This window comes from Mytilus edulis, chromosome 10, assembly GCF_963676685.1.
Source record: "Mytilus edulis chromosome 10, xbMytEdul2.2, whole genome shotgun sequence".
NCBI lineage: Eukaryota > Metazoa > Mollusca > Bivalvia > Mytilida > Mytilidae > Mytilus > Mytilus edulis.
Genome location: NC_092353.1, coordinates 17,675,438 through 17,684,859, shown reverse-complemented (window position 1 = coordinate 17,684,859; position 9,422 = coordinate 17,675,438). Strand labels below are relative to the sequence as shown.

Below are 9,422 nucleotides of genomic sequence, written 5' to 3'. Positions count from 1 at the left end.
TGGTGGCAATGTATTGTGAGTTGTCTTGACTGGATTGTACAACGCCGGTTTTCTAGGTTGAAGTCCATATATGAGACCTATATTGTTAAATTTGTAATTCTACATTACTAACATTCTTGTTATCAGTTACATGTATTTGAAAGGTGGTCTATCCTTAACTGGTTTTTTTCAAACTGTTAACATTGGAGCTTTTTTATAATTGTTTACAAATATGTATTTCTTATTGTCTAGACGACAACCTCGTCATATGAACAATCTTCTATAACATAAGTTACGTGAGGATAAATTAAAATGGTTAAAATTGAATACAACCATTCTTTTAAGTATATTGTATTTTAATGAACTATTCTTGAATTAGTATTTACGAGGTTCCGTACTTCAAAAAAAGGACATGGTTATAGAATGCAAAGGATAAAATTGTGCCAGGTAAGTACATAGTTTATGAAAAAGCAGATAGGACATTTAGGAAAACATTAACAAAACTCAAACTAGAAAACATATATTCTTCAATGATATAAACTTATAATCCATGTCCTCCATAAGACGGCAAACTTTTGTTATTCTTCTTCTTCAACTCTTTTTGCCAAGCGCTCAAACACAGAAATAATGATTTCACCTGTGTCACTTATCATCCATGTTTTACCACTTGTGTCTAACGTACAAATCTTTACGATACCGTTCATTGGAACCTCTTCTATCGGTGGGTGAAATAAGAATTGACCATTTTCATCAATTACGGACACAAAAGTTATATCTTGTCTTTTCTTAGCTCTCCAGTGGGGGTCATCCCATGGTCTAACCCTGTCCTTAAATGTGTGTACAACTAGGAAATTATCATTCATATCTGTGGCAAGTGTTGACGGAATATGTTCTTGAATAAAAGTATTGATATCGTAAAAAGAGTGGAAACGAAATTGCGAATCAAGAATTACCACGCAAACTTCACCATCTCTTTCAAATTTTTCTCCGGCAATACAAATATAGCCGTGACTGTTCACTACTATAGCATACGCATTACATATTACATTGTTTCTTTTATTTCTAATTTTACCTTTTTGGAGAAGCTTTGCGTCCATGCTAAATCGTTCAATGCTAGAAAATTCTCCGGAAAAACATGCGCATGCCCACTGGTTAGTAAGGCAAACATATAATTCGCCTGATGGTGAGACCGTGAAAACATTTAGTTTTTTCTGAGTTCTTTCATTATCACCTTCGGAAACATCCAATAGCGTTCGAAAATTACATGTTTGGTCATCATTTATGTTTAACCTCAAAATTTCATTGCTCGACAAAAACAGTATGGCAGTATCACTCAAGGCATTTACATAGCGAAGTATAATGTCTGTTTTAAAAGATCGAATGATTCGACCAGTCTCAATGTCAATTAGTCTCAATCTTTGAGGATTATGAATCCATGCTTTTGTTGGACTTACAATTGAAATTCCAGAAATATCGTGAAAATCTAATTTGCATGAAATAGTTGTTTTGATTTCTACATCATTATCCAGAGAGGACTCTTGTCTTATCCGAACAGACCCAGTGTCATCAGTTTTAAGAATAACTCCTGATCTGGAAGAGAATTCAAGAGATGTTTTGTGTTGATCATCTATTGACGGAGATGAGGTGACGAATGGCTTATCCATGTTGGGTTAATGTGTTGTTTTTTTCGTGATATATTAGCACTTTCCGTCACTTGACTGTTTATTCTTCAAATTTGCCTGTTTGGAATAATATCACTGTAACCTTTTGTGAGAAGTGATCTGAACCAAGCCATTTGAATTAAAAGTCATGAGCCTACAAGGTAATGATATGGAATATGTTAGTACAATTCAATTTGTTTTAAATTATTTGGCCTCCCCATTGTTTAATTAATGACAATATCACTGAAGATATGATCCCAAAACTCCCAAAATTGAGTGTTGAGTGCAGTGACATAGTATAATAAATATACATGTATATAAGGAAATAATTCGTAAATATAACTCAACATGCAGACATCTTATACGTTCAGGTATTTCACATCCAAAATTTTATGGAAATATTCTTTATAAAGCACAAAAATGTCAGTATTCTCCTCAGAAACTAACAAAACCTTTAAATAGACTTATTAAAAGGGGATATAGTTACGATACTGTTGTCAGGTCATTAAAGATTGCATATTTTGGCTTTAACATTGATTCACTGATAGGGTCTTTGCATCGGAACTAAACACATTTATTTCTAAAAATACAGTTGATGGCATGACACGGGTTATGTTCTTCTCATATATTTTATGATAGTATGATACTAAACCCCTAACGGGAGGGATTGTACCTGATATTCATATGATGAAGACATAATCTTTCAGTCAGTTTAATTGAGGTCTGGAGCTGGCATGTCAGTTAACTGCTAGTAGTCTGTTGTTATTTATGTATTATTGTCATTTTATTTATTTTCTTTTGTTACATCTTTTGACATCGGACTCGGACTTCTCTTGAACTGAATTTTAATGTGCGTATTGTTATTCTTTTACTTTTCTACATTGGCTAGAGGTATAGGGGGAGGGTTGAGATCTCATAAACATGTTTAACCCCGCCGCAATTTTGCGCCTGTCCCAAGTCAGGAGCCTCTGGCCTTTGTTAGTCTTGTATGATTTTAAATTTTAGTTTCTTGTGTATAATTCGGAGTTTAGTATGACGTCCATTATCACTGTACTATTATGCATATTTTAGGGGCCAGCTGAAGGACACCTACGGGTGCGGGAATTCTCGCTACATTGAAGACCCATTGGTTGTCTTCGGCTGTTGTTTGCTCTATGGTCGGGTGGTTGTCGCTTTGACATATTCACCATTTCCTTTCTCAATTTTATGTATATACTACTAAAGGATTTGTGCTTTTGTTGACGGATTGGCTCCAGTATTCGAAAGTACCATCTGCAAGATGTCTAAACTTCGATTCTAATATCATAGTTTAAATGACTCTTTTGTATTGTTTTGTAGTTTACAAATGAGTGTACTAGAAATGTATTTGTACTCTAGATTTTGGCGATGGCTCAGATCTTTTTTTAATATCAGTGGAATTAATTTGTTGTCATGTCGAGTGATTAATTTAACAGTTACGTGTCAACTGTTGGGAATACAGCTTAATGTCTTTGTTTTTTTGGCTTCTTTTGTTTTAAGTTTTTGAATTTGTTGCTCTGAAATTTTGTCTTTCATTTCATGGCTCCAATATATATATTATGGTTATTTAAAAACATGCATCCGAGCGAACTATAATATGTGCCAAACATTGTTGCCGTGTTGATCTTTTGTTTTTGTTTTTGTTGGTCTGATTTACTCTTAACTTTAATAAGGATGTTAAATTTTTCCAACAATCTAAAATTCTATCAATTAAAGCGTTTCCTCTATGTCAATAACCAAAAATTAAACGAAGAAGTGAAACAATATAAAGCACAAATATACGTCATGTTTATATGTGAAGATACATAGCCATTGTGTTACATGTAAATTATCACAATATTTCGGTATCTATTTACCTGTTCAACGTAGGCCCTGTTCATCTATACAAATACATTTATCAAAATGTAAAAAATGAAAATGAGGCAGATTTGTTTTTGCAATTTACAAGTTTTTCAAACGACAAATTAATAGGAAGGACATATTTCCGACAATGTGTCATAATCTGTAAGTAAATGTAGCTTGTTTTTATTGTTTAAAAAAAATAACATTGTAATTTTGAAGAGCCTGTATTGATTCCAGATTTACATGTTGTTCAAATTATTAAACAAATTTAATACAAACTTAATCGTGCCACTTTGCACCACAACAAACAAAAATTTATATGATGAATTAGTAATAAATAATACATCGATATGAATATGTGCATAAAAATCAGATAAGTGAAAAAAAATATAACTACAAGTTGAAAAAAGAATACTACATGTTTTTTTTTCTTTCAGCTAAATAGAAAATATTCTAAGTGTGTTATTGAAAGATTGGCATCATCGTGTTTTATTACTACAACTCGTTGAAAAGAAAAACAAAAACATGTGCGCTTTAACATAAGAAAATACCTGTACCAAGTCAGGAACTTGACAGCTGTTATCCATTCGTTTGATGTATTTGATGTATTTGAGCTTTTGATTTTGCCATTTTATTAGGGAATTTCCTTTTTGAACTTTCATCAGAGTTCAGTATTTTTGTGATTTACTTGTTACAGTACAAAAAATAAAGAATATCCATATTGTGAAAAACACAATAACATATGCATGGTTAAACTATTTTAATAAATATAGGATAAACTCTCTTCTGTTGTCTTGATCGGTGAATTGACGACGGGTATATAAGGACACTTCATATACATTCGCGAATCATTATATTATTGCTAAGACAAACAAACAAAAAAATCCAGTAACAAGGTAATTATACTTTAACGAAGAAATTGTTAAAATAACGTTAAATCGCTTATTTTTTCATTTCAGTAATTTCCCATGTAGCATATTCTATAACAACTACCCGGCCAGTCTCAGTGCATATCCATGCCTTGCCTTCGTGGTCTACTGAAAGTAGCCGCGATTCTCCATCAATTCCAAAACTTGCTTTCAGAGAACAAAGAAAAACACCGTTACAATCTATTATGTCAATTTCACTGCAGTATCCAAGAAGAATGTTGCAATTAGGATCTGTTGCAATATCATACAATCCAGTTTTAGCGCTAGTACGCAATCCTTTCGGATAAAAAAATCGGAACTTTATTTGTTCAGTAAAAACTGCTAGAAAATTATATCCCTTTGTTGAATCTTCACTGCTGTTTGATCCAGCTACGCAGACATCCCCGTTCCCATTTATCTTCATGGAGTCAACCGAATATTCAAATATGTTTTTACCGTCTTTTTGTAGCTTTCTTTGCATTATTAATTGCCCGTTTGCATCATGACGCTTTATCATCAAAACTCGTTTGGGAAAACAACAAAAACAACAAAAACAACAACAAGTTCGCTTTTGCATGATACAGGTTAAAGAATATCCCGATTTAGAGATAGAATGTTTAAGTATTTCTTCCGTATTGCTATCTGCATTGCCTCGTTTTGAAACTGAGGTTTTAATTAAAGGTTCCACATCCATGCTTCCGTCTTCTTTGATATGTATTTTCATTAAACTTTTTCCCATCAGCTCCTCAACAATAACATTATTTTCATCGACAGAAAATAGATCAGAAAATATTACAGAAGGAGTATAACTATTTATTATTTCACCCTTTTCTATGTCTACTAAATTAAACTTTTTACAGCCATATATCCAAGCTTTTGTTCCGTTTATTGGAGAGACACCGACATGCAACACGTTAAAACCAGGGTATACAATTGTTCCTATTACCTTGACGCCTTCTACAAATTTCGGATTCTTCACTCGTTTAAACACAACATCTTTCGGTGACTCAGGTGGATTGCTCTGACTATCCGATGAAGGTAACGTTAAGTTTGCAATCGGAGCATTATCAACAGAAGCGGACTGGGGTAACGACATTCCTAGAGTTGGACCTGTCTCAATAGTTGAAGAATAGGATTTCGTCAGTCCCAAAGCCGGACTGGGCTCTATAGTGACAGTCTTCGTCAGACCCACAGATGGACCCAGTTCAATTGTTGCTGCATGCGGTAACTGAACGGTTACTTGTTGTTTGATTGGCATTTCCATGGTAATCACATCCTGTACTTTTATCGTTCTAGATACATTATCTGCAGTGGTAATTGCGTCTTCCGGGTCACCAAGCTGTTCTGATTCATCCCAATTCATTTTTAACCTGTTAAGACATTATAGAAACACATATCTCATCAATTTGAAAGCAAAAGGTATCTTTTGAAAGATAAAAACAAATAAAATACAAACATTTGAATTTAAATTTTTCAACTGTCCTTTCTTACAGGATAGATGTCTTTGGAGAAGGTCTTTGAATGTTTTGGCAATGATCAAATTAAGGTAGATTCATGGTATACCTCCATCTTGGATTGTACAATCACAGTACGAAATCCGTCTAGTTATTTGCCCAAATCTTCAAATTTGGAGACAGATTTGAGATTTAATGGTTAGACTGTTTATTTGTATAAAGAAAACTTGGAGATTTATTGTATAATGCAAACATATTTAAACAAATATCTTTTCTTTTCTTTTTTTAGAATCATTTTTCCCCAAATGAGTCATTTAAGGGGAGATAACTCTTTTAGTAAAAAAATTATACAGGACTAATAGGGAATTGTTTTAATATTTTTACAAGAAAACAAGTACGGTGACACCCTTTTTTTATTTTTGTAAACGTTTAATAAAACCTTGCTTCTCAATTTATTTCAAAATTCTATCTCATAGAATTTTTTTTTTGCACACAAACGTGTTTCTTTTTCATGAACGAACTAACCAAATTCAGGCAATTTTCAACGACTCATAGCTTGAAAAATAACACGGTGACCCATACTTTAAAACATATTTTTGAAAAAAGCATAGTAAAATCTTCTTTTCTTGCAAATAATAAGAAAATTCTGTCTCAAAAAGTCTATACTTATGATCTACATTAAACACATTAATAAAATGTTTATTTATCAAAAGGCGCGGCCAATCTGATTTTCTGGGTGGGTGGGGTCCTATTTGGTTAAAAAAAATGGACTATGCAGTATATTCCTCATCTTGTCAAGTGTGACATGTATGACGTTGTCAACAAATACTCTTGCTTGGTTTGCGTGGTAAAAAATCTGGCTTGAAATAAAAACCAAGCAATCCTCTCCCAAATACAAATTAAGAAAATTAAATGGTCCAGGCTTAACGGTCACTGTTACAATGAAAATCCTATCGAACAGTCTCTTCAATTGCAAATAAGAACTTATTCACTTGCACATAAAGTGTTAGTTTTTTCATTTGCAAGCATATTACAGATTTTTAAGATATAGCAAGGATACTCTGTTATGGCAATCAACGTTAAAGCAAAAATAATACTGAACTCCGAGGAAAATTCAAACTGGAAAGTCCTTTATCAAATGGCAAAATCAAAAGCTCAAACACATGGAACGAATAGATAACAACTGTCATTTTCCTGATTTAGAACAGGCATTTTCTTTTGTAGAAAATGGTGGATTAAACGTGGTATTATAGCTATCTAAACCTCTCACTTGTATGACAGTCGTTTCAAATTTCAGAACATTGACAACTATGTGTGAACCAATCAAACAAAGATAATAGGTAAAAATGTAAAAAATAGTGGTACAGTAGTCAACATAGTGTTATAATCTTAATCAATATAAAAACAAATTAAAATGCTACAAATAAGAACACAGTCACGTCTAATGGATATCACAAAAAAACACACTAAACAGTAAAAGTAATATTATAAAAACAAATAAAAGAATAATATAACACGTTGTTCAGACGATAAACAACGTCAAAACCCGGAGTCTATACATCAAGACCATCGTGTATTATTTGTGAAATTGATAGGTCTTGGTAATTTCCGATGAATTGTTTTTAGAAAAAGGACGAGCCGCTCATTGACATATCCCCGGACCGTGGTTCGTCAATTTTCTGCTCAGACACTGTTGAAGTTTTACTATGTCTAAGTACGAGCTACAAGCTCTTGTATGCCGAACCAATTTGGAAATGTATATCCAATGTTCCAATGAAGTTAGTATATTGCTACAAAGGTGGGGGAACTTGATAATTTCATAATCAAAATCGTCTCGTTTGTCATAGACTCTGGTACTGAGTTGATGGTGTATGTCAAAGACTTGTCTGCTGTTTCTTTAATTTCTAGTTCTTGGGGATGTATTAATGGAACCCAATCAGAAAAAACTGGTTGTGTTGGATGTACGCGGTCACGTTTAGTAAAGTTGAGGAGGTGAAATCCAAGACATATGTTTGAAATTATTTCCCCTTTTAATACACAATTAAAATAAACAACACAGTTGCCAATCTTTTTTTTTTGTCTTTTGTTTTGTTTTTTGGGGGCGGATAAGGGGGGATTCGTATGTTATGTGTTTTAAAATGTGTTTTAAAGTTTGTATGAATAAAATATTTGGCCTTCAACATATGTTTAACACCAGAAGATACAATTTTAATTTTACAGTATTTCGGTATAGAAATTATGGTGTGAGGGTCATGGTAGGGGGTCCTTTATTTCTGTATTCTTAAATGTTTAAGGCCATTCATCTCAAACATTTTAACTTTTATTCATTATTTCCTTTTTATATTTCATCTCCTCACTATTCTCTACTCTTCAATTTGTTGGTTTATTTTTCCTTATTTTTTATATTTTTAACCCTATATTTTCTATCATTTCAACCTGAATTTACACCCTCAGGTATGGGTCATGTGATCAGATGTTTCTTTCAAATACATCAGTCAAGTAATAAAATATGCATATTCTTGAATTGTTATCGACACGATTCCTCGCCGGTCCAGTTACCATTGCTTTAGCGGGAACGTTATTGATGAAGGTGTCTAGAAAAGCTTTTTTCTTACGTCAGCATCAAAGGTTTATTATCAACTAACTTGTTGTTTTAATTGTGTTCAAGCTTGCTTTAAATAACAAAACGTGACTACAATGTATGTAAAGCTGAGCAAGTGAGCCACATGAAATGCAAAAACGCATTAAACAAGTTTCTCAACTTAAAACACTTACCTCTAGCAACGATTAAAGGAAGCTGTTTGTGACTAGTTTTCTTATCAAAAACTAAATTTCGATACAAATTTTCTTAAACGGAAATTACAAACTTACTGAGGTCATGTTTTATGTATATACATGTTTGTACATTACATGTATAAAGTAAATGACATTTCTTAAGAGCTCATTTGTTTTCCTATTTTTAAAAGTAGAATCGAGATAAACGTCAATGAAAAAGCAACAACGTGTAGATTTTGTAGAATTCCATTGACATTTCTGCATTTACTCTTGTCTACATTTGAATATTTACAAATACATTGGTTTTAAAAAAGAAATGGGGAATCATTTTCAATGTATTATATGGTCATTTTATAAATTTCCTGTTTACAAAGTATGAATTTGACAAAATACTAAGGAATTTCTTATCCCAGGCATTGCTTACCTTAGCCGTATTTGGCACATTTTTATGTTCTTCGACTTTGTACTTGTTTGATCTGAGCGTCACAGATGAGTCTTAAGAAGACGAAACGCGCGTCTAGCTTATTAGATTAGAAGCTTTGTAACTTTGATAACTATTAAACATGATATTAATTGGGAGACAGCAGCCAAAATTATACAACAAACATGACACGAATTTCAATTAAAAAAAAACGTATTCAGAAAGAAAATGTCTATTTAAGGAAAGACAACTTGAGTTTTCATATTATCTTTTTCAATGTAAAGCCACTATGAATATGTAAAGTAATAACGTAAAACATTAAAAAGCTTACAAGAAATATTCAATTATTGGAAGAGAAAAAAAA

The 9,422-nt window shown here is 32.6% G+C and overlaps 2 protein-coding genes across 3 annotated transcripts; both read right to left on the bottom strand.

The window, feature by feature from the left end:
• Positions 1-489: 489 nt before the first annotated feature.
• Positions 490-3,909, bottom strand: LOC139490516 (uncharacterized). Of its 2 annotated transcripts, none has more exons than XM_071277302.1 (2): positions 2,849-3,909; positions 490-1,953 (listed from the first exon to the last, which is right to left on the bottom strand). In XM_071277302.1, the coding sequence occupies exon 2, from the start codon at positions 1,641-1,643 to the stop codon at positions 558-560; it is 1,086 nt and encodes a 361-aa protein (XP_071133403.1). In that variant the 5' UTR covers positions 1,644-1,953; positions 2,849-3,909; the 3' UTR covers positions 490-557. The 2 variants fall into 2 exon arrangements, with proteins under 2 accessions (XP_071133403.1, XP_071133402.1); XM_071277301.1 differs by having other exon boundaries at positions 490-1,794; positions 3,515-3,603.
• A 334-nt stretch (positions 3,910-4,243) lies between these two features.
• LOC139490515 (uncharacterized) lies at positions 4,244-8,813 on the bottom strand. The gene is made up of 2 exons (XM_071277300.1): positions 8,638-8,813; positions 4,244-5,778 (listed from the first exon to the last, which is right to left on the bottom strand). The coding sequence occupies exon 2, from the start codon at positions 5,769-5,771 to the stop codon at positions 4,443-4,445; it is 1,329 nt and encodes a 442-aa protein (XP_071133401.1). The 5' UTR covers positions 5,772-5,778; positions 8,638-8,813; the 3' UTR covers positions 4,244-4,442.
• Positions 8,814-9,422: the final 609 nt, after the last annotated feature.